The sequence below is a fragment of the Ammospiza nelsoni genome, chromosome 6 (genome assembly GCF_027579445.1).
Source record: "Ammospiza nelsoni isolate bAmmNel1 chromosome 6, bAmmNel1.pri, whole genome shotgun sequence".
Taxonomy (NCBI): domain Eukaryota; kingdom Metazoa; phylum Chordata; class Aves; order Passeriformes; family Passerellidae; genus Ammospiza; species Ammospiza nelsoni.
Genome location: NC_080638.1, coordinates 6,104,958 through 6,130,225, shown reverse-complemented (window position 1 = coordinate 6,130,225; position 25,268 = coordinate 6,104,958). Strand labels below are relative to the sequence as shown.

Genomic DNA, 25,268 nt, shown 5'->3' with positions numbered 1-25,268 from the left:
CTTAAGTACTAAACTATGTGACCTCATGGATTTGGGATGACCCCATGGATTTGGGACTAAAGCTATATGACCCTGTGGATTTGGGAAACAGGACTTGAATACTAAACTATTGGTAAAATATATCAATTGCAGCTATCTGTGTTTGTTAAATATGAGTATAAAAGATTTTGAAGATAGGTACTTTGTAAACTGAGAAAAGCTGCAAAACTGGACCAACACTCAGAAATATATATATTTGTACTGAAATATGTTGTCTGAACATCTGTATAACTATTGGTTCTCAATGAAATATATGAATATATCATAATGTTAATTTATTTGACTATGTACTTCTAGAAATGCTGCAACTCCATAATTAAAAGAAAAAGGGGGAATTGTAGGGGGATACAGTATGGGTAAATGAAAGTGGTATAGAAAGTAATCTTATCCCCTAAAGAGTTGCAATTATTAAGGATGAGGAGCAGGCCTGATTTTAGCAGGCTGCACCTGCAGCCAATAAGAAGAGTGTTATAAAAGAATGGGTTGGTTGGTTGAGGGGTACTGCAGTCAGTTGGCTGCTGTGAGGACAAGGAAGAGTCAGTGCCTGGAGGAGCTGCCTACAAGAAACATCAATGAGGTACAAAACTCTGGTAATATGGAACCTTTGCAATGTAATGATAATAGAGCTCTTGCACTATATAATGACAGCAATTTAGCAAATGGTGCAGTCTTGTCGTAATTTTGGCAAGATCTGTAATTTAATCTCATGCCTCCTAGCACTAGTTAGGATCCATCAATTCCTCCTCTCTGTGCAGCTGATATTTTGTCCTCTGTTACAGATCCTGGGATCCTGAGAGGTGCCATCCTCTAACAAGACTTTGAAGGGGGCCAGACAAAACTTTTGGGGAGAGAGGAGCCTGTGTGTAGTGGCACTTTCTCTCCCACCTGCTTACCTGGGCCACAGGTGTGCTGGAGGAGATGAAGGATGTGCCCTGGCACACCCACATTTCAGGCTGTGTTAGCATGCCAGCTTGTTGGATCTGGAGGTGCTTCCCAAACAGCTCTGCAGTCCCCTGAACAGGGCACCCTTACAGTGAACCCCTAAGGAAACTGGAACAGAAAAAGTCCACTTTCTCTTAAATAAAAAGCCCTGCCAAAATAACATGAGGACTGAGTAAACAGACTGCGTAGAGAGGGAACTGTAAAAAGTCTGAAATACCCTGTTTGGTGGAGAAAGATGCCTGATGGCTGTGATATCTAGTGGGGATTAAAGGCTAAAAATGGCTTGAGGCTTTTCACATAAGCACAGTATGTTCAGAGGGAAGAATACTTTCAAGTTTGGCTCCAAATATTGAAAGTTAATTTAAAGAGTAGGATTTTGCAGAAATTTTGATAAATCCATAAGCTATTGAAATGCTTTTTGTGACCTCTGCTAGAAAAAGAAGATGGAGGAAGCATTCCCAAAACTGTTCAATAATTAAATGTGTGTTTGAAATTATTTTTTTCCCTCTGCCTGGCTAAATACATGTTTAAATTGAAAGTTATATAACCCTGTAGAAAAAAAAGGCTATGGCACAGTCTAATCCTGAATTATGTGCAGAATGGTTACAACCAAGATCCCTTTAATACAGCTATTTTAGTCCCAGCACTGTGCAAATGCTCTTTGCTTGTCTTCAAGAATTGCTGTCTATGAATTGTAAAATACCGGGGGCAAGGTTTTTTTGGTATTTGCAGCACCCACTGACAATTTTGGGTGGCATAATTGAAGGACAGGCTTGGCTGACCGGGATCACAGCCTGACTTTGGTTTATGTGCAGTCAGTGTTGCTGTGAGCTTTTTCTCTCCCAGAACCTTGCTTGAGAGAGATTTCTGGGGGGGAAAAAAAAGGATTGGCAGAGGAGGGTGAGAAGAAAGGAGAAGGGGGACGTGTGGAACAGGGACACTCAGAGACACTTTCACTTGCAAGGAAGCAGGAATTTAGGATGGTGCCTGACCTTTTTCAGCATGCAGCTAATGTGTGGAGGAAATTATTCTTCATACACCACTGCTGTTCTTGGGGCTGTTGTACCAGGGAAACATGGAGGGTACAGGGACCATGGAGAACTCAAGAAGATGCAGCACTGATAGGCAGGGAAAGTATCAGTTTAGAAAGTAGTATTCTCATCTGATAAGGGATTTTGAGTTATTTCTGTTTTGAAGCAGAATACCCATCACTTCACTCAGAACAATTTGCTTTCAAAATATTTTAAAACATAGTCATAGAAGGGCATTCCAAATGAGAAGTCAAAAGATCTTATTTTGAAATTTCAGTTTTTTCAAAACACTAACTCTGAAATATCTTTTTTCTATTTTTTTTTTTAACTGGAATGATGCCATTTCTACTACATAGCTTTTGGTTTTATTCTTTTGACTGCTTTAGTTTCTTTAGTTTGTTTGGGTTTTTTTGTATGTAGGGTTTTTTTTGGTAGAGAAATATCCATCCTGAGAAAGCTCCCTTGGAAATTCTGATGGCCACGCTCCTGGGCTCTGTAAACTTCACATGATGCATACACAACTCTCTGAATTATTATTCCTTTAAGCTGCTCCCAACCCCTGGTAAATGGTAGCTGAAGCCTCAGTGATATTACAGGATCCATCCTGTTTCTGGCCATGCCTTGGAATTACAAGGCTGTTTGGAAATGCCTTGCATGAAACTTCACTCCTGTTAGAGCCAAGCTTGCAGTGTTTGTACCACTGACTTGGGACCACCAGAAAAAAATTCCTTATCAAACCACTGCTCTCCAAGGCACTTGGCTTTTTTTTTTTTTTTTTCCCCCTGACCTTTCCCAAGTTTTGTTGTTTATTACTCTCACTGTCACCCATTTGCCCCAGCAGAATTAGGCACATGCTGCCTTTAACTTTCTGAAAAGCTGGGAATAGTTTATCTCTACCCTGTGTGATTGTACATAACTGTGTCCTTTGTTTAGCCATGCTGAGCACTGGCCCCCAATCATTTAAATGCATGGCATTCCTGACAAATCTTCTCCTACAAAGTAATTATTACAATCATGAAATGTACAAAGCAAAAGCCCCCAAAAGACAAAATGAAAAGCCCAGGTTTGAAAATTAATGCATGTAAATAGTAGTTAAAAAGGTATTTAAAAAGAAAAACAATGTCTGCAGCTGTTCTCTACTGTACACTGAGTACTATACCTGTTGTGCTGATGCTGAAGCCCAATTAATTTCTATTTCCTCCTTACTGTGGTGACCCTTAGGAATTGGAAGGATTAAAGATCTTTGACTTTCCAGCATCTTTTGGCTATGAAATGATTCATTACACAGGCACTTTCATTTTTTTTCTACACAGTTGATTAAGAATGGACAGAAAAAATCATGCAACAAAGGGTGACCTTGTGACTCAGGAGAAGATGAATATCCACTAATCTGCCTCTCAAAGGCAATTATGCTTTCTGGTTTTGTTTTTTTGTTTTTTTTTTTTTTTTTGAGTACTTCTGGTTTTGCTTGTGGTTTTTTGTTTGTTTTTTTTTTTTTAATTAAAAAAAATCATTAAACAAGGTGAATCTTATCCCATGTGTTTACTGCCTTAAAATAGCCATAAAATAGTTGTTGTTGCTGCTAAGATTTGCCATGTTTTTAAGATTCATGGGTTTGCAAATCTGTCTCTCCTAAAGAGACTTGTATTTGCAAATCAATTGAATAGGTACATCTCCACAACCATAACTGGTTGCTTCCCTGATGCCAAAGCCTAAAGAAATAGAACACCAGGTTAATACAGGATAGGTTTTCTGTATTAAAAAAAAAAAAAAAAAAATTAAAAATCAACTTTTGTTTCTCTTTTACTGACACAGAAAAAGTAGATATGGCACTTGACATTGATGGGTTGGATTCGAATTCATAAACAGAGACTTGGTTTGTTTTTGTTCCTCCTCAAATTCAAAAGTTCTGTTAACCACTGTAAATATTTTAAAGGCTTTTCTGAGCTCTTGCTCGCTGCCATCACTTCTCCAAACCCTGCAAGTTGCCAGAACAGGCTTTTCAGAAACACTAGCTAAAACATCTTGACAAGCTAAACAGTTTTTAGAACTGGAGTAGGTGGACTTAGCTGACTTCCTGCCAGCTCCAGAGTCTGCACACTGTCGAGGGAGATAAGCAGCAGAGTGGATTAAGGCCGGTGCCAGGAATCTGCAGATCCTGGGCCTGCTCTCATCCCTGCCATTAGCAGCGCTATGTCCTGAGCAAGCCCTTCCTCTGTGGGTGAGCTAGGGGCAGGATTTACCTGTTTCTTTCAAAGAATGTTTATTTTCCTCCATTTTTGAGCGTTTAAGCCCTCAGCCTTATGACCTGCACCTATTCATGTGCATTTGGCAGATGCTGAACTGCTCACAGCTCTTAGCAGGAATGGACTTGAGCAATGCAGCCTTTTCCAGTTCAGATTTCAGTATTTTATACTTTTATTATGCTTTCCATGAACAACAGACTGAAAAATTTAGCCTCTTTTCATCTCTCTTCCACACGTACTGTGGTTGGTATGAACATCTCCAAAACAGGGAACTTGAAACTTCCTTCTAGTGATGTTATGATTCCAGTTGCATCTCAGTTATACAACATAAATGCCTAAAAATACAAATTCTCAAATCTTTCTTGCTTGGGCAAACTCAAGAACAGCAGCAGCGATCAATTAGCATTTTTTAGAATGCAGAATTTAAAATACTTATAGACACCCTAATTTTTAACTCTCTCCTTGCCAAAACATTAACATGCATTTCAACATGCATCCTAAATTAAATTTTTTCAATATGCGTTTATTTCCTGAATGTGTGCAGAAGGAATTCAGCACTGTCTGGTATACTGTTTTGTTTTTGACCCAGACCCTAAAATAGCTTGAAGATTCTTACAAACAGATCAAATCAATTTCTTGGCTTTGAAATTTCTGGCATACGCCGGTTCTCTCTGGATGTCAAAGTGAACAATTTGATATACGGCTCATGTCTCTTCACAGCTTTGAACTATCCATAACTTTCTTTTGGGTTTTAGTAAACACATTTCTTAAAGTCTGTGGCATGTTACTTCTCAAATTCTATCTCTATTACTCAGGATCTTGTTTCTGTACTCATTTCTCTCTTAGATTCAGAAATATTTCCCTGTATTTCCATTTCTATTTGCACCTTGATCTATTGGGGTTTTTTGAGATGAGAGAAAGCCGCCAATGGGGTGCTAGGAATAGGATATTTTTTAAAGTGTATATATGAATTTAAACATTCAGAAAAAAAGAGCAGTTTTTCTTCCATGCCTAGATATTAAACATAACTATATTTGACAACTGAAAAAATAGCATCAGTGGCAGAAGCTATTACTCTCTAAGAGTAAAGCCACAAATTTACCTGCTAAAACGACTTCCTTACTCCAGTTATCCCCCTCATCTAAGTTGAGAAAACTCCTCAAGGAAGTTCACCTGCTTATCTGAGCACTTTGAGAATCCCAAGAGCCAGGAGAAACCAGAGCTGTATTTCCAGCTGGCTCTCTGTGCCTTGCAAGTGATGTTTAACAAGCCAAGGATTTTCCTTTCTAGAGTACAGCAAGTTATGAAAGAGGACACTTGGCGCCTTCTGAAAGAGAAGGTTTTCCTTTATCTGAAATGGACCCTCTGACACTTTCCTGCTTCTTATCTGACACCTTCTTCTTTCATGGTTTTCTATTTTATCTTGTGACAAAGCCATGTGGTTTTGCTTGATCCCACTTGAGTTTGAAGATGGCAGCCAAGGAAATACCAACCCCTTGTTTTTTCTCTTCAAACATGCCATCAGTTCGTGAACAAATACAACCAAAACCCCTACCCCTAACCTTGACTATGTTTTAGAGGCTACTAAACAAAACATGCCAACAAGAGAAACTCAGGCTAAAAATCTAAAAATAGAAAGTATCTTTTTTCCTTGATAAGCCAGAAATCAGTGTAATCTGACTGGCAGATACTTTAAAAAAAAAAATAAAAGCTTATCTTGTTCATTTCATGCTCATGCTACAGTTGATCCACTTAATTATTTCTACCATCATACAGCCCACTGCTGCTTTTTTTCTGCTTGGAAAAAGTGTCAGTGTTACAGGAGAGAGATTTTATATTCAGAGAGCCTTGGATTAGAAGAACAATCATTTTGATATTGGAGATTCATCTTTGGCACCAGACTGCTTTTAAGCACGTAAAAAAATTTTATGCTGATTTGTGTCTGTGTTACAAAATAATTTCAAACACTGGGATGGAAACAGATGCTATAGGCCAAAGAATGAAAACTGCTGGTTTAGGGAAAAAACATCTTCCAGTGTTATTAGAAAACAGAAGAAAGCACATGGCATAATAGGTCAGTTTAATGGCATTGTTTGCAGTAAAGCTGACATTTCAAGCATAATCTGCAGTGCTCACTTGAAGTAGGACATTTTGCTGGGCAAAGAAGGTTTTGATACGTTCTTTTATATTGCTGTGTCAAATTGGATTAGAACACAATAAAATGGAGAATGTAAAATAAAGGCCTTTGGGCTCGCTGCTTAGGAGTGTAATAAGATGCACAAGGAATTAAAATGAGTTGTACTCTTCAGAAGTATGTCAAACCTGTCATGTGCAGTTTGTGTGGAGCTTCCCTTTTTCTCATTCATTTCCTAGGAATATCTTTCCTGTGTGCACTTTCTGCTGACCTACATAAAGTGAATTCCCTTCAGTGACTTTGCCCAGCATTTTTCTGTTCTCCTAATTATTATCTGAAACAAGATGATGTTCGAATATGAATTATTGAAAACCTGTTACAGTTGATACAGTTTTGGTTTCCAACCATAAACTTCCCAATGGGGCTGAAAACTTTGCCAGAATTTCTTCCTGAGTTTCACTGGAGCTGCCTGCTGGCCTGGAGAGCAGCCACAGGAGGATTCACTGCAGCACTGAGTAGCCCTGGATCAGGATCCAGCTCCTGCTGTCAGGCTGAGAGAAATCTCAGCTACACAGACAAGAAAATGGGCTGAAACTTGGTTTCTTAAATGATGCGTGGAGTATTTCTCATAACCTCATGGAATGAATTCTAACCTTTGAAATTTGAGAAATGTTAATAAGTAAGCCGGGTACTCCACATTTTCATTTATCTGCTACTCTTATCTCAGAAGTCACATTACCCAAAATTGGATGTGTCTCCTATGTGCCATGAGTCACTTGCTTTGAAAAGGCCTCTGTTAGCTGGAAAGCCAGTGACAAGTCTAGATGGCAGGGCTTGAGTTCTGTTTGGATAAACAGGGTTACACTTCATGGAAGAATTGGTATCAGGAGGAATTAATAAATGACTCATGTTGCAGTCCTGAATTTCATTTCAGATATTGCAGAAAATCTGAATGTAAACGATATGCTGCATCACTTTTGAAATTTGGAAGAAGTGATTCAAAAGAAAATACCAGAGCCAATCTTCTGCCTAAGTTAAAGCAGGGAAAAATGACCTGTTCACATCAAAGCAGCTCCAGTGTGCGTGTACATTCAGCTTTCAGTTGACTGTGAAAAATGAAGTTGATCTTTGGACACTTAATGCTGTATGAAGGCAGCCTTTCACTTGCAATGACTGTCATCTGCTCTGTCACATCCTTACTTTTCCCTTGCAGCTGAGAAGCAGTAACTTCTCCTACAAAAGCCAGGTTTATCCTTCCTGACACCAAGTGTCCGTGCCCCTGCCCTTAACCCCCCAAGCTTGCGCTGCTGCTGCACTTCCATCCTCCTGTGGGACAGGATTGTGCAGAGACTTCTCCTTAAGGCTAGGAAAATACCCATTTTCATAAAGAATTTTCCAAGAAAAAATAATAAATGAATCAATTTGGTCTTTCATACGGCATGTTACCAGACCACAGAGGTATAAGGTGAGGGTCTGAATTCAGGCAAGTTATCTGTCTCAGAAAATCCTTTCCTTTTCAATGACTTCTTGTTCTCAGCTAAGCAGATGTTTCAGTGCTTTTCTGAACCGAGGTCTAACAAACTTACCCTTTGATCTTACTGCTAATGATGTCTGGTTTATTTGACTCTAAAATGTGCACTGCACTGGAGTGTGGTTTGACACAGCAAATGAAATGTTTCCTGACACTTGGCACTGGTGGCCTCACCCCTGTGGATTTCTGCAGTGTATCATTCTCTCTGAAGGTCTGTCCTCCCGAGGATGTGTGGGATTCATCTCCAATGGCACTGCAAGGGGGTTGGCTCCTGCTCTGAGTAGAAAGCTCCTTCTTTTTTTTGGAAGTAATTTCCATGATTTTATACCTAATTCCTGTTTGGATTCCTGCATAGAACTTGATAATAGAGACTTTGAAATACAGACTTCTAAAATACATTCCTCATTTCCCTGGGAATATAGTGATGCCAAACAAAGAGTTAACCAATTCAGTGTGTTAAACCATTCACTGCTTTCATGGAACAGCACTGTCTGAACTCTGTTTGGCTGGATTGTAGCTCTGGTGTTTTCTGACTTTATGAGAATCAAGTCTTCAGTCTTTTGAAGAACCGAAGATTGCTACATAAGAAATGTTGAATCTGCAGTTCTGGCTGATTAGTGTGCTGTAAGTTACATAAAAAATCATGCAAAACAGGAAGACAGGCAAAATAAGAAAAGTAATATTTCCTTAAGTAAGTTTCAGATTAAGTAAGATGAAAACATTCTCCAGCATTTCTGCCCTATCAGCAGGGCAGTGACTAAACCTACTGTCTCCTACATAAAACATTCTTTAATATATCCAAAGAACAAGAAATGAGGACTGAAAATGTACTGTCAATTTCCCTGGATTAAGGTCAAAGCTTGAGAAAGAGAGAGAATAGAGTATTTTCCTTCACAAATTCAACAGACAATTTCAGTTTTAATCAGATTAGGGAAATAAAGTCAGAAACTGATAAAATTCAAAAAGAAGAATTATAATACTTACATTGGTGACATATTCAATATCCTTCCAAATATTACATTCCCTGGGAAAATCTGCCAAATCTAAAAAATTATCCACTACCACTTGGCCAATCAAGTCGTGCCTGGAGAATCTGTCAAAGTCATACACAGAGAAATGGAGTTTCCTTGTGCTGAGATCATTGTAGGGCACAGTAAATAAAAAAACTTCATCAAACACTGGATTTAGGGTCTTTCTGTGCACTTTAGTCTGGTGCTTTGTTTTCCTGTCGGGGAGCAGATAGATCTTCACGTAGGGATCTGAAGTTCCAGAGAAGTCCTTGGCGGGCAGGTTGACGGCCTTGTGGATCTTCACTATCAGCTGCTCCAGATCACAGTCATACTTGAGGATGAAGTTGAGTTTTCCACAGGCCTTGCTGTTGCTCCTGCGGCCGTCATCTGTGTCCAGGGATCTCTGCTTGTACAGCTCGGGCTTGATGCGGCCGATGCCCGTCAGCTGCTCCTGCTTCTGCACCTGCTGGATGTTGAAGTCAGGGTTGGACAGGTTGAGCTGCCTCCGGAGAGAGTTGTGCCTTAAAGCCAAAGGGAAAGAATTGAAACAGGCTGTGCACACACACGCTGAAGATCCCGCTCACCTTTGGTGTTTCCATAACATGGGGCTGGGTTTTTGACAAAGGGATGAACCAGCTCAGTGTTTGCAGGAGCTGACTCTCAGCACCACACTGCTAATGCCACATCAGTGTCTGTTCCCATGTCTCAAGCTGGGCTGAAATGGTTTGCTGATCACCCCAACAATTGTTTTCCTTTTTCCCTCACACCTGATGTAATAAACTCTGTGGTACTTTAGGCTGAAAAGCGCCTTTACTTTCATTAGCAGAGGATAAGAAAGTTGCTTTTAGCTTTAATAATTCACACTTCCTGTGACTGAAATTTCTCCTTCATGGATGGTAACAAAAATCAAATTTGCAATCCCCGTTGAGGTGGGGAGATGTGAAAGTGAAAGTAGAATTAGGTAAAAGCTTAATCTTCTATGAGTTCCATTTTATTGTCCTATTCATATGCAGCAATCACTCAGTGTATTGAAGCACCAGGAGCTCAGGTTGAACACAGAAAGAGCATGTGGAAAATGCCAGCACAGGATTAATCCAAAGCTATCTATATTGAATGTAATCAGCAAGAGTTCCTCTGCTATAATTGTTCATTCATTCTTGGTAAATATCTGTTTACCCATGCTTACAGCAGGAACAGCCTCATATGTGCTATCCTAATTTTTTTTTCTCTTGTTGCATAATAAATACATAATCTTATGACTCTACATTAGTCATTTCCAGGATAAAATATTATCATGTCACCGAAGAAAAAAAACAACTCAACCCTTAAGCTCCTCATGGCAGTGAGAGGCACAGAATATCCTGTGGAGGAATAAAAAGAAGAGGCTAGCAAAGAGCCACTGGGCTAGCGCTGCACCTTCTCCAGCCGAAGTGCATCTGCTTTGACTCAGATATTTACTGGCTCTTCACATGCTGATCCTTATTCTTGCTGTATGAAACATAATCCTTTTTCCACCTGCCCCTGCACACACTCTGAGCCTCCCCCTTTCCTCTTCCCTCATGTACTGGTTTTCCAGTTCCCCTGGAGATTTCACTGGCTTGTGTTAAGTCACTCTTCTCCCCAAAGTCATGATTGTGGCTAAAACCTATGAGTTTTTTAATCCTATTTCTAACTCTTGCAAGAGTTTCATTAGCTTGCCCTACTTTTCTTTGGAAAAATCTTTGAGGAGATATTATGAATGTTCAGCACCAGTGCTAAGTGCAAATGAATATGCTTTACAAGCTAAATGTACACTGTACTGGTGCTTTTAAAGGATGCAGGGCTCTGTGTTATCCAGCTCCTGAGGGAAAAGCCCCAATGAGACAGTAGTTGTGATGTCTTAGCATTTTAGCTTTTATATATTTCATATATTTGTAATCCTGCAATTCTTTAGTGTGTAACTCTAAACTCTATATCAAGTGTTAGCTACTGTTCTCCCAGTTGGGTCAGGCAGAATAATTCCTCTCCAGGCCTGGGAATCAAGGACACCTCACTATCTCAGGCCCCAAGAGATGTAAAAAAAAGTGAGTTAGGGGCAGCAAACTGGGGGTAAATGGCTTCATTACCTGAAGCTGTAATTGGAAGATTAACCCCCAAAATGCAAATGGACCAAAATTACAGAAGTATGAAAACCTGTGACCTGTCATCCATTTTGGGTATAGGCCCTGAGGAGGGCTTTATCTGCCCAAAATGTACCTGAAGGCCTGCCAATAAATATAACTGCATTTTAGTCCCTTAATTTTGTCTGGCCTCTGTTCTTAGGTAGTCCCAAAAAGGCACCAGTTGTGAGAAGAGTGGAACAGGATTGTGATACAGTCGCTTTGACCTGCAAGGTTTGTTGGGAAGGATGAAACTTTGACAAGAAAGTCTCACACATATGTGTGCTTAGCAGAAAGATTCTTAAGTGTAGAGTCTGATGAAGGAATAGAGTTGGAAGCAAGTTTTGATATAGAAGAAAAGAATTGCTGAGCCAGTCTTATTGGATAACCAAGGAGGCAAAGGGTGTGTTAGTTAGAAGGGGTTTTTATGGCTTAGAGCAAAGGATAAACCCACCCCAAACAAGAAGATGTTTGTACCAAGCAGAAAGAGAGCACAGGCAAACAAGCCTGCTGATGTGGCAAGTAGAAAAAAGGTCTCAGAATTTTCCACTGCAAGAAAACTGAAAAACAACTTCTAGCTTAAACTGTAATGTACTGACTTTTAGTGATTGGAGAACAGTAACATGAATATGGTAATTACAGTAGTTATGATGGACTGTAGATAATAGTTAAGGTATAGATTGGTTCTGCTGTATTAAGATGCTCAGCAAAGAAAAGTATATAATGCATTGTAACCAAAAGAAAAGTATATAGTGCATTGTAACCAAAAGAAAAGTATAAAATGCAGTGTAACCAAAACCAAAGGGTCTCCAGGCCTGCCTGCAGCTGGAGTTGACAGCTGTGGGCACAGCTCTGTCACCTACGACCCTGGACTGCTGTAACCTCTTGGATGGAATAAATTGCATTTTGGAGTGCTGCCTGGAGTCCCACATCCCTCATTTTGGCTCTTACAGAGGTTTGTGCCCCTCCGTGAACAACTTCTGTATACATATATTTTTATATATATACACATATGTCGCAGACATCTTTTATGAAAAATCCTTTCTTTAGGATTTTTCCTCTTGAGAAGCTGAGAGGCCTCAGGAACAAAATGTAAACATTGATTATCTGCTGCTGTGGAATGCAACAAGTAAATCTTTGATTGGTTCATATTAGATGTTTCTAATTAACAGACAATCACAGCCCAACTAGCTCAGACAGAGTCTGAGACAGAGCCTTTGTTATTGTTCTTTCTTATTCTATTCTTAGCTAGCTTTCTGAAGAAATCTTTTCTTCTATTCTTTTAGTATCGTTTTAATTATTTATTAATATTTAATAAATAATAAATCAAGCCTTCTGAAACATGGAGTCAGATCCTCGTCTCTTCCCTCATCCTAAGATCCCTGTGAACAGCATCACATACATATAAAAAAAAAATTAATATATATTTTTAAAGGAACATGGCAAGAAAATTAAACCCTTTCTCCGATCAGCGTGTGCTGTGCTTTTTGGGCCGTATTCACGAAAAACAGAGACAAAAGGGAGCTACTGACCGTGCAGACGAGGTGGGCTCGGTGGTCTGGCGCTGCATGCGCACGTTGGGCACGCAGTTCTCCTTGTCCCCCGCCTGGGTGTCCAGCGGCAGGTCCGGGGAGGTGTGGCTGATCTTCATGGAGGCCTCGGGGAAGGCGGCGGGCTGCCCCAGGTACTCCTCGCTGTAGTCGCGCTCATTGGCCTCCGCACCCGCGTAGTGCAGCGGCTCCTGCTTGCTGTCCTTGTTCCCGAAGGGCAATCCCCGCTCCCGCCACGGGATCCAGCACAGCTTCCAGGACACGAACAGGGACACGCCGAACAGAGCCAGGCCGCAGGCGGTGACAACCAGGGACAGCAGGCTTATGGAGATGTCTGCGAACAAGAGAAGCGCATCCCTGTCACTCCGCGTCTCCAGAGCGCCAACACGGAGCCCAACGCCTCTGGGCTGCAAATTTGCTTTCTAATTTCTAATTCTTTCCCCCGAAACAGCTTGGAATTCAGTATAAGACTGTCACTATAGGACACGAAAAAACACGACGCGGCCACGCAGCTTTCTCAAGGTGAAGAGAATTTTTAATTTTTGACTCTCTCGGAGTTTAGTTGTTAATTGCAGCCCTGAGATGTGTGAAAGGTCTCTGTTTCGGCCTGCACGTCCAAAGAGCAAGTCAGAGTGCTTCAGTTTTCATTCTTAAGTTGTTTATTAATTCTTATCTATTAAATTTTCTTTCTGCCCAGTCAAGATCTGCTCAGGCACTCTGACTGCCCCCAGGGCAGTGTTGTCTTTTTATACTACAAACTACGTATAACGTATTTACACTTAATTCCCAACACCTATCACCCATGTTAGACAGTGCACTTCTACTCTAAACCAATCCCCAAGGGCCAATATCACTGCAGAAAATGGAGAACAAGAACAAGAAGAAAAAAGGCTAGATACGCCCAGATTCCTCTATCTTGTCTCTAAAACCCCCATTCCAAAAATCCTAACATCTACATTTTCACCATGTGATAATTTTATTATTATACTATTTAAACTTCTGTGACCTTCAGATCCTCATACAAAGCTGGTAATTTGCTCCACGGGTCATAATCAAATCTCCAGGTGTTCTGGGTTGCATGCCAGGGTCTCCGAGCCCCTTGGTGAGATCCTTGACAACTCTGGACACCCGGAGGGATGAACTGAGTTCTGACATGACTCCAACATTTACAAATTTCTAAAAGTGACAGTGGATTGGAGGGTGACAGTGCCACCTCTCCAATGACACTGGACAAACCAACAGTCTATCAAATTTCTTTTCTCCCACAAAAGAATGAAAATCAATAAGATATTTACTGAAGGCGTGTGAGAAAGTTCATTACAGGAATGTAAACATCAGAAGGCTTAGAAAAACTTAAAAAATCAGGGCAACATAAGACTTGAACCTAGCTTAAAATTACCCTCCACAAACTGGGTGAGATGAAAGGTCATTCTAAATCTCAAAAGGGTTGTTTGCTTGCTCACTCAACTTCCTGTTGATGAAAAAGCTGTGCCTGCAGTACATTTTATCTTTTTGGGTTTTTTTTTTTTTTTCATATAGGGCATGTCCTCCACCTGTTTTACCAGTTCTTACTAGCTTCTTTTCTAGAGCCTGTATTAGGCTTAAACACCATGAAAATACGCACACAAGCACCTCTGTGACATGAATTTTTAAAGTATTTCACTTCTGTATCTTGGTTTATTATTTTAATTCCATTCCATATAATTTTAGACTCATTCCTATATTTGCAAATTATTTTTCACTATCAATGCATGCCTTGCTCTTCGTAATTTAATTACGATACCAATATCTCTTCAAAACTGAGGTTTTACTGGATTTTTTAACTCCAAAGGTTCTTTCTTTTCTTTTTCCAAATTTCTGGTATAAAAAGGTATGTGCAGATGAGTTTTCTGTTGTTTTTCCCCACATTTCCAGCATTATCCTACTCCATCAACAGAAATTAGTTACTGGGAGTGGGTTTTGCTATGTTTTGCTTTAAGTTGCAGGTTGGGAAAATGACTCAGTGGAACAGCTGTTTTTGTGGTTACAATGTTTTTGAAATGAATCTCTCTGTGGATTACACAATACATCATGCCTTGAACACAATTAGTGAGGATTCTATTTTACTGCCTTAAATTATAAACACAAGCTGATCAAAGCAATTTTTCACACTGTGTGTAGGTTCAGAGTGTCAGGCTGCATCTCTCTAAGCAAACAGCCAGCCTGAATTCTCAAAGGATGGCAGAAGGTTGAAATGTACTGCTTCTACTAAGACAATTATTTAAAAATGACAATTCAGATGAAACAGCCCCAGTCCATTCCAAAATAAAAATAACATTTTTTTAAAAAAAGGAGAAAAGTCAATACCTTCTGCCCCTGGTGTGAGTCTCATTCTCACCAGCCAGACAGATTAAATTTCCACAGTGGGGGGAGTGACACTGCAATCCATTTCACACAGGAGCTGTCCAGTTTATTTTGCATGCTGCAAACCAATTTCAAACTATTTTAGCCAGCATGGCCTTTCTGTCCTTCTCCCAGTCATATCAAGACAAAGCTCATTAAGAGTGGGGACAGCACAGCAGCTGCTTGGAATTAGAGCAAAGGATTTTTTTAGAGCTAAAATTAATTAAAGAAATTCCTCCCATGCATAAAAGGGAATTTGGGAGAGAGTGGAATGGTAGTTCTTGATAATTTTTGAGTATTTATTGGTAAACAAATCTGGCAGTGGAGGCAGGGCACAACCCCTTTTTGATTAAAAAGCTGAGGATCAAGGATGAAGAAGTGAAAGACGGCCTTTAGAATAAAGTAATTTGTCTTGGATTCCCTGGAGAAGAAGTAAGACATACATGAGAGGTCTGCAAAAAGGCCATTTCTGTCAAAGAACTGATTCAATTAAATGACCCAGCATTGAAAGAAATGAGACATTTGGAGTTATCAGAAGCAGCCAGAAGATTACAAGGTGAGAACAGAAGACTGCCCAATGATAAGGGTGTGTGAATATGAAGGTGAGGAACAATTTGAAAAGCAGACCAGCAGTCCCCTACCCTACCTTGAAGGTGACTTTAGCAGAGGAAGTTTTCTAGAGAACAGACACTGAGAGAAGGAACACATGGGGGCAACATGAACTGTTTTTCATTTGGAGAGTCTGGGGGGCTTTAATAACATCTATAACACCATCATCTCACAGCTTGCTTGCAGAGAAGCTGGGCAGTAAGCAGTGCAGTTCACAGCAGGAGAGGGGAGTGTTTATCCTTCATCCCGGCTTCACTTCTTCCTGACTCCTTTGTGCCAGGAAGAAGTTTTTGTATGAAATTTTTGTTTCTGGGGTGGAAAAGAGACCATCACAGATCCATCTTGCTTCTGTGCAAGACAGCAGACTAAAGGGTTGTGCTCCTAGCTTTTCCCTTTCATCAGACAGCAATTTTCACATCCTGTGTGCCTGGCAGGCAATTTTCAACAACAGTGCAGATGCATGGTGAACATCTGAGGTGAGCACAGTCCCACGTGAGGAGATTTTTGGCTGCATCCCTGAGCTGCTTTGCTATTCGCCACTTGTGCTGCTCCATACTGTATTTTCTGTGTAATTTTTACTCCATCTCTCCAGATGTCTCAGTTTTTCTAAGCCTGTTTAGCTGTATTCTCCTGTGGTAGCAGTACTCATCTGATGCCAGTGATTTCCTCTGCTTTGTACTGAGAACAGGGTAAGGCTTTACTACTTTGTCCTCACAGAAATGAGATCTGCAGCACAGAAAGTGCTCCTCAGAAACCCCTCTGTGAATGCCATGATGCCAGCCAAGCGTCTTGATATGAATCCCAAGTCAAAATTTCATAGTTCTACCTTTGTCACCATGGCTGCAATAAGAGCTGAGCTCCCGAATTCCAGCATGTCAGAATACTTGGATTATAGTTTATTGATTATGGCATGTTGCTGCTGGACAATGTGTTCCCCTCTAGCAAAGGAGGCCTCTGAATAGACAGAAAACAAGAGGACAGACCTTTAGGGTGGCCCCAGATGAAACATTCTTGAGATTTGGTAGCTGTCTCTAATCCTTTGTCTCTTGAGGCTGTGGCTTCAGTGTCAGAGGACTCAGGAGGCATTGCCACCATTTCCATGCAGCTCCAACCACCAGGAATTCAGCTATGGTTTCCAGGAAGGACAGAGGCTCTCTGAATATCTTACTCATGGCATTTTCTTACAGATACTCTGATGCAATAATCAATTTTTGACCAATCAATCAATAATCAATCCCTCTTATTCTACTGAATTCCAACTCATTTATCTACTATGCTTATCAGCATAATTTTTTCTGGTTTTTTTAATCTGTTTGTTTTGTTGTTGTTGTTTGTTCGGTTTTGGTTTGGTTATCTTTTTCTTGTAGCAATCACAAGGTTAAAAATGATGTGGAAGAAACACGCAAAATTGAGTTTTCTACCTGTGGATCACACCATCAATGGTTACCACAGATTGGAGAGATGAACTTTCTTTCTGTGACAGATTTTATTACAGTCAGTGAGATAAAAAAATCCTCAGCCCTTTTATCAAAAAGACTCAGTTTGGTCATTGCTGAATGCTGAATCTTTTTACATTTTTTTACTTACATTTTAAAGTAGATCTGTTACACAGAAAAGAAAAATTCCACTTTTTATGTCAAGGAATGATAGGAATATAAATTGTCTTGTCTTCAGATTCTCCTATTAAAGAGAATCACAGAACCTTTGGAGAAGGGACCCTGCAGATCATTTAGTTCAACACTCTGCCCAAGCAAGGTTACCTCACACTGAATATGCCCTGATGAAATTTCTCCAAAGATTCAGACCTCCCCAGCCACTGTGGGCAGCCTGTTCCAATGTCCGAGAGCCACCAAGTAGGTTCATAGCTTAATCTCACTTTGGCAGGGATGAAATACTAAGTGGGTAACATTTTTTAGATCACAATAACCAGAATTTAAGTAATGTTGCAAGACATAGCTGCACTTTGCAGCTTATCTAGTAAAAAAGGAAATTAAATGATGCTTCTATTTGTATTTCAAAGGTTTTTAGTATAGACCCACTGAACATAAAGTTTTATACTGACTTTGAATAAAATCATAGATTGCTCTAGAAGAATTTGAGTTGTCTTGAACTTTTACATAGATGGTGCATGAGTGTTTTGTAGATAAGATTAATGTGTAATGTTTCCATTCAAATACTGACAGTACCACATTGCAAACCTGTGACTTGTTTTTCTGGAATAAATGGTTGTGCTTTACACACAAAACTAAAACTCTGATGCTGAAAAATCTCACAAAAAAATCAGACAAGCAAAACACACAGAAATGTGTTTGTCTTCTCCTATGTGAAACAAGGATTGAAGTACTTTTTTTTCCTTCTTGTATTTATTAAGTTACCATTTGGATTGCTAAGTTTTATACAAAATAAAATATCTAAATTAGCCAACAATGGGAAAGGTCAATAGCTAATGCAGATCAATTTATGTGTCTAGACATGCAATTGGAGTTGTGGAGTCAAAAAGCACAAATTATGCTGTTTGGATTTGTCTGCCTCCAAAAGATTCAAATGAGAGCCAACATATGATAAATAAAAAACAACTGAACGGGCAATTTCTCATCATCCAGGCACAGAGATGACATTTAATCAAAGGAACTGCTGATCAATAATGTAATTATTTAGACAATCAAGTTGTAGGTTGCCTGGATGTGACTGGTGTTCTACCAAATGAACTCCTTTCCCAACAAACTGGCTGCAATTTGGTTTAACTTGAGGCTGAATGAGTTTTACTAGAAATCCCAATTGGGAGAGTTCTTTACACATTCTCATCAAAGTTCAACAGGCTTTCTTTTCTCTGCTGATTTACTATCATTTTTATTAAAATGACTATTCTAACATTCCAGAAGCATTGTAATACACAGTTGATCTGTTGGGTGAAGTTTGGCTGGCAAGTGGTGAAACAAACCTTAGCAATTCAAAGTCTTGCAATACAGATATTTTTAGTCCAAGACAAGCAATCTTTCCCTATTTATACCCAACAAATTGCAAAAGGCATTCAAATAAAATAATGAAGCTAATTTTTTTTCTGAATAATCATATTACTAGAATATAGGATATATTGAGACAGATCAATCTTTGCAAATATGATTCCATCCAAATTCAGTGGAAATTTCAAGCTGTCATTTTCTGAGGGGAAAAGAAATACTCTTCTCATTATCTTTTTGTTGTTTGGGGGTAGGTTTTAAGCAATATGTTCAGAAGTCCAGTTTCTTGAAAAACAATGAAAACATCAGTGCCTACTTCTGAAATCCTAGCTGTGCTTTTGACAATCTAAATTGTTTTTCTTTTATGCAAATACATCCATGGAGGGCTAGTAGCCATCATTCAGCTCAGTAGTTGCACAGCAGGAACAACTGGAGGGGTTTTTTAAACCTAAAAACCTAAAACCCTAAGCTTTTGAACCTAAAACCCCAAGTTTTCCATTGGAGAATGGTTAGGATCAAGTACCTGAAGCAGTTTTAGCCTGGTATTGCACTGCAGTTTCCTCTGTGCTTCACAAGTTTTCCTTAATTAACATAACTGGCCTTTGTTCAGGATGGAAGGTGTCCCTTGGCAAAGACTCCTGGGACAGAGGAATAACTCCCAGCCAATGTATTCCTCTCTGAAATGCTGTTAATTATCCTTAATACCACGTTTAGAAACTTTCAGTGCAATTCTTTAAGGGAAGGCAGCTGAAAACCAAGGGAAGGAATCTCAGATTAAATTCATTTTATAACCCGTACATGCTCCACCTGCGTCTGACCCTGACATTTATGAGTGTGGACCAACACAGCTGGCCTCAATGAGATCAGTGTCAGGGCTTCACATGGCAGTGACATTCTCCATGCTCTGAAAATGTATTTGTAGCTGGGTCTCACTGGTATTTGAGGCTGTTATTAGCTTTTAGTGATTTTTTTTTAATTCCCTGGTTGTGTGTTCTACATCTTCTAGGTAGGCTTTAGGGTATGTAAAGCTCTTGTGTTGGTTAAGACACTGTTCTAATCCTCTGAGTGGCTTGCATGTCTTTTTATTCCTGAAAAGTGTTACAAATTCCAGTTTATCAGTGTGTGCCTTCTCTTCATCTGCTTTGCTATGGTTACAAATTTGTTTAATGTTTTTTGCAGGTACTGTTTAACATTGACTAAGTCTCATAAATATAATCCTAGGACTTCACCAAAGTACTTGTCAATCAGTTTAAATCTACATAAATTTCACAGCACAATTTCAATATGAAATCAGAGTTACTAAATGGCCATACAAAATATTCACAATAAAAAGGGAAAAAAGAGTGAAAGATTTGTTTGTGCAGAGTATTTTTCTAGCAGGAATCACTGTGATACAACTCCAAACTGACATAAGATTGACATAATAGTTTATTGATAAGGTCAGAAGACTAAAGCTTTAAGCAAAAAACAAAACCAAAACCAAAAACCAAAACAAACAAACCAACAAAACCTAAAGCAAATTGTTCAATGGACATTAAGTAACGAGAAAAAAGTACTCAAAACACAGTAAATTACACCTTTTTTTGTTTTGCAAAATAAAAGTTTTGCTTATTAAGATGAAAAGTTACGTAAGCACAATGTCTTGTTTGTAATTCAGGTAAAGTCATTTCACACTCAGATAGTTGATTAATTACAATTGAAATTGTATGTGAACTTGTTCTAAGAAGAATTTATTACTGTTTAAACAGCAGATCGCTAATATATTTAGTCTGCATCAATGTGAATATCTTTGACAACTTAGCTGACGCATAATACTGTGCTACAGTTTGTAAGTGACAAAAAAGCCTTCCTTAATCAGACAGCTGGCTGCATGAACAGTGAATTTTAAAGACAGACTTGAGAGGAGTCATATGTCCAAGGGCTTGCATTCTTCCCTGCCATCCTGCAGGGGTATCTACTGTCAAGGAATGATGCTGTTCCTCTGGTGGAAATGAAATCTTCTTTTCCACAAGTGACATGGTCACAAAGTGCAGTAGAAAAAAGAATTTTTCATGTCTGCAGTAAGATTTTACCAGGTTCCCGTGCCTCATTCTTACTTCTTTTTGCTTATTATTGATTTCTCTTTCAATACACACTTCACACAACTGATAAAATGTGCAAAATTACTGTATACCTGTGGTTTTGTAATGCTGAGTGTAAAAAATTATAAACTGGGGGAAAAAAATCTATAAATTAAAATACAACAGAAGAGAGGACAGCAGTTCTAAAGACACCATGTGAGATTTTAAAGTCCTCTGTGTATGGAGATGGCTTTAATGGCTCTATTTTACCCTGTTAGGAAAAATCATGGGGAGTGATGCATCTGCAGGACAGGAAAAGTAGCTGGAGCAAAGGAACACGAAATCTTCTAAAAGCCATTTGGCATTTGAGGCATGGTTATGTTTTAGCTAAAAGGGAAAGCTGGTGATATTGATAGTGGAAAAGAAATTTTGGGGGTAGACACACACACTGCAAATTCCTGTGACCATCAGTCCTGTGAGGTCCTTCACAGTGAGAAGTTGTGCTTTGTAGGACTAAAGTTCCTGTGACTTTTTCTGCTTCTTCTTTGCACGTGTTAAATCACAGAATCAGATTATTTATTCCAAGAAAACGATTAATATGATACACTTTGACTTTTCTTTTTCTTGCAGGATCCTTCACAAAGTGAAGCAGAGATGTTAATTAATGTTTAGCAAGTGTTTATCCTGGCTTTTTTTATGGTATGCAAAGTAGAAGTTCCTGCAGTAATTGAAGAATTTAACTTCTCATCTAGTCAAACAAAATGACTAGTCACTTTTGGCAAATACTGTGTATGCTCCCTCATTAGCAGAATGAAAGGTTTTAATAGCAAAATGAATGATGGAGAATGAATAAAGAATAACCTACGAGAAATTTTCCAGTAGAAATTTTTTTTTGACAAATTGCGCATGTTAAAAATTATGAAACCATCAAGATTTGTGAATATTTTAATGACTAAGCCATCTGAGCTCACATTAATCTTGAATATTATGACCCTATGAATAATAATGAAGAGAAATTGCCATTTATTTCTGCAGTATATAGCCAGCAGCAGGAAGCCCCCAGGTTATGGAAGAGCAAACAGCTCATTTGAACCATGCCAAAAAGCTCCAGGTTCCACTATAGTCCTTGAAAGCCCAGTAAGCTGCAATAATAGTAAAGTGTTTTAGAGTACTAGAGGAAATGACAGAGCAGCATTTCACTTCCCATTTGTATGAAACTGTACAGTAATATTCTCCCAAAGTGCTCAAAACAACAGCCAGAGAGATCATAAAGTCATAGCATGGTTTGGGTTGGGAGGGACCTTACGGATCATCCCATGCAACCCCTCTGCCATGGGCAGGGCCACCTTCCGAAATTTGTGAAATTAAACTAAGTCACAAATTAGTGGGAGATGTAGACAGAGCTCTAAAGAATATGAAGGGCTGTTTGAGCTTCCACAGCATTTAAGTTTCACATTAATACCTGAAACCTAAATATATACACACAAATCTATAACCTGATGAATATGATTAACAGATACTTTCTCAGAGACAAACAGTTAATAGGAGCTGTGTTGCTCATACATTTCTAGTCAAAATCTGTATTTTTCTTTCAAACTTCCAACTTTTTTCCTACTAGAAGCACTGAATTTAACATACCAGTGGTCTCTCCTTCATAATCTTATTAAGTCTAGTGGAAACCCTTAGACTTTCTGATTTTGAATAACCTAAAAAAATATCTATTTTTGAACCTTTCTTAATTTTTAGGTGTATTTTGGTTTTGGGGTTTTCAAAATAAATATGTAAGAAATAAGGCAGCATTACTTTTCTGGACAATTTACATAGAGTAGAAGTGCAAGCTTCTCTTTAAAGTCAGATTGCTTGCAATGGAAACGAGGTCAATTATTTCATTAGCTTCCTTTTCAGAATCAATGACTCTAAGCCTACATTATGGGAGTCTGGCACTCCACAGTGCTTCAATATTTACAATACTTGCTTTACATTGAAGGAAGAGCCAAAATTCATTTGCTTTCTCTATACTGGCACATCATAAAAAGGTTGTCACAAGTGTTGAAACCTCTCAAGGGACTTCAAGAAAGTTGCCTGCATAGACTGAGATGGATAAGGAGGAACTTTATTGCTTGTTGCCATCACAAATCACTAACATCTTACACTGATTAAATAGCCTGATTTTTCTTTTAAGAGGAGGTTGCTGGCACAAAGGGAAATAAAGGCAGCCTTGAAAGCATTTATCTTTCTCAGATGAGGAGCCAGATGCACTGCAACACTCACATTAACTTCTGTTAAAAATATTTCAGCCACGGCTAATGTATTCTGGGTCTGTTGTTTTTTGTGAATTAAGGGTTCCCACTTTATAAAAGGAAGATTTTTGGGCTGATCCATAAGTATTAGGGTGTGATGAAAGACTTACTGGCAGGGATATTTACTACTAGAAAAGATAATGAATTAATAATGTACCATTAAATCATGTCTACTATGAATTCACTGTTAGAAAAAAAAATATGGAATATATATTTTTTCTTTTTCAATTCATACTCCACTGATAGAGAGCAAAAGAAATTGCTTAAGACTTTCAGAATTATGAGTGGGTAATTCTGGAAGTCATAAAATCATAGAATCATTCGGATTGGAAAAGATCCTTAAGATCAAGTCCAAATGTCTTGTCTGTCAACAGCACTGTCTAAGAGAAAACTGCAGAACAGATATGAAAACAGAGAAAATCAAGAGAAATCTGAAGTGAAACATCTTAGGAATGCAGTAGCTAAAGAACAGAACTGAGAAACAGATTTGATAATATTATCATTCAGACTGCTCTTCTTCTTTTTCATTCCTAGACATGGATTATTTTAAAGCTGAGATGCTTTTGGAAGCCTTCCTAATTCTGGCAAATCTGAATACAGAAAAGAACTTCAGCTTGCTTATTTTTGCAAAGAATATACTAAAGAATGTATGCTTTGAGTAAGATTTGAATATATCTGGATTCCTGTTTTCTTGGGTTTAATTGTACAGCCATGCAAGACATTTTATTTAAAAGCAATCTGTGGAAAGAACAAGAAGCAACAACTCTTGTAAACAGAACAATTTCTTATCAACTGAATCATTTAATGTTGTATTTAGTAGTGAATATAAAATTGAAACTAGAAAGCTTGAGGGGTTTTTCTTCTTGTGTTTCTCGTTCCAGTTCTGCAGCTTTCTCAGGGAACAGCAAACTGAAGGTACTGTAGCACACGGAGGGATGAATTCAGGGCTTTACTCTCTACAGCTGCTGATTTAAGCACTTTGAGCTGTGATAGATTAAAAAGAGGAAGAAAAAAATCAAGATGACAATAAATCTGAGCCATGCACTTCAGCATCAGTGAAGCAACCGTGGGATTGCTGCTCTCCAACATAAATGTCAGAGTTCACGGATAGGATGGAAAACTTCTGTCAGTGACTCAGGAAGATTAGAGTATTAATATGCCCTTAAATTTTCTAAGTGCATGAATATGCTTCTAAATTTCCTGAGTCAAACTGGGCACCTGGGGAAACATGGCCCTGACACACTCAACAAATCACTCACTGGGAAAAGGGCAGGAGCTGCTGAGAACCTGCTGGATTCATGAGGAAAACAAATCTTTACAAGGAGACAGGTGGGGGACAAGGGACAAAGATGAGACTTGGCATAACCCTACATGCTGTCCACCCTGATCCCTCTGGTGCCTTCCTGTTAACAACAACCATAGCTTTGGACCCATAGAATAATAAACCAGAAATGCCACACAACAGTATCAATAACTAATTCTTTAAGGCTAGAAATCCTAGCAACTATCAAGATGAAGATATTTCGGCATTTATGAAAAACAGCCCACTTTTGCCTTTCTGCCTCTATGTAAAACCAGACATTTTCCAAGAAATGCAGTCCTGCAGAAAGGCCTGCTGTCCTAGAAGTTAATTTATTTTTCATTCATCTTGACATAAAGGTCAAGATAGTAATGCTTCAGCATTTCAGGGTTTTAAGGCTGATAGTAGCTTCACCAAGCACATTAGCCTTGCATGTCTCTGGAGGTTTCAAAAGCTGCAAGGGGCCTTGTGGTAGATTTTGCACCTAAGAAAAGCAGGAGGTGTTTTTTTTTCAGATATTTAAAATCACTTTGAGCCACAACTCAAGAAACCTCTGAACACCAGAGACTAAGGCTAGAGAAAGGATCAGAAGCTGTTATGCTCATACAAAAAGTCATTTACAGCAATGACTGCATGTTGAACTCTATTTAAGGGTATCAACCACTTTAAAGAAGTGTATTAATTTGATGCATGTAAAAATATCCAGCCATTAAAATATGAATTGTTAATATCTTAAAACTGTCCTGAAGATTTTAATCTATTTCCCTCTATGACAATGAACAGGCAGACTTCATACACTCCATTTTTCCAACAATGCAGATGGATCCACACCCATTTACTTTGCTTTGTGTGTTGAGAAGTTTCCCCTTCTCTTTCTGTTCTTCTCCCTTTTTCCATCCCTCCCCTCTGCCATACACACACAAGACCATCCCAAGTCTAAGATACATCAGCATGGATGGAAAGATAAGATTCTGAAGTATGTATTAAATACATATAAAATGACCGCTGGCAGAAGCTTAATAAATAATGTCTATTA

General features: G+C 38.9%; 1 protein-coding gene across 3 annotated transcripts in view; it reads right to left on the bottom strand.

Annotated features, from left to right (window-relative positions):
* The window catches only part of LOC132074967 (synaptotagmin-9), a 65,866-nt gene that overhangs the window by 21,636 nt on the left and 18,962 nt on the right, over positions 1 to 25,268 (bottom strand). For all 3 annotated transcript variants that reach the window (XR_009418685.1, XM_059475076.1, XM_059475077.1), the window contains exons 2-3: positions 12,604 to 12,955; positions 8,908 to 9,454 (exon numbers count right to left, since the gene is read on the bottom strand). Coding sequence is in view for 2 of the 3 variants with exons in the window: in XM_059475076.1 (XP_059331059.1) it covers positions 8,908 to 9,454; positions 12,604 to 12,955 (899 nt within the window). In the remaining variant the exon portion in view is untranslated. The remainder of the gene's footprint in view (positions 1 to 8,907; positions 9,455 to 12,603; positions 12,956 to 25,268) is intronic.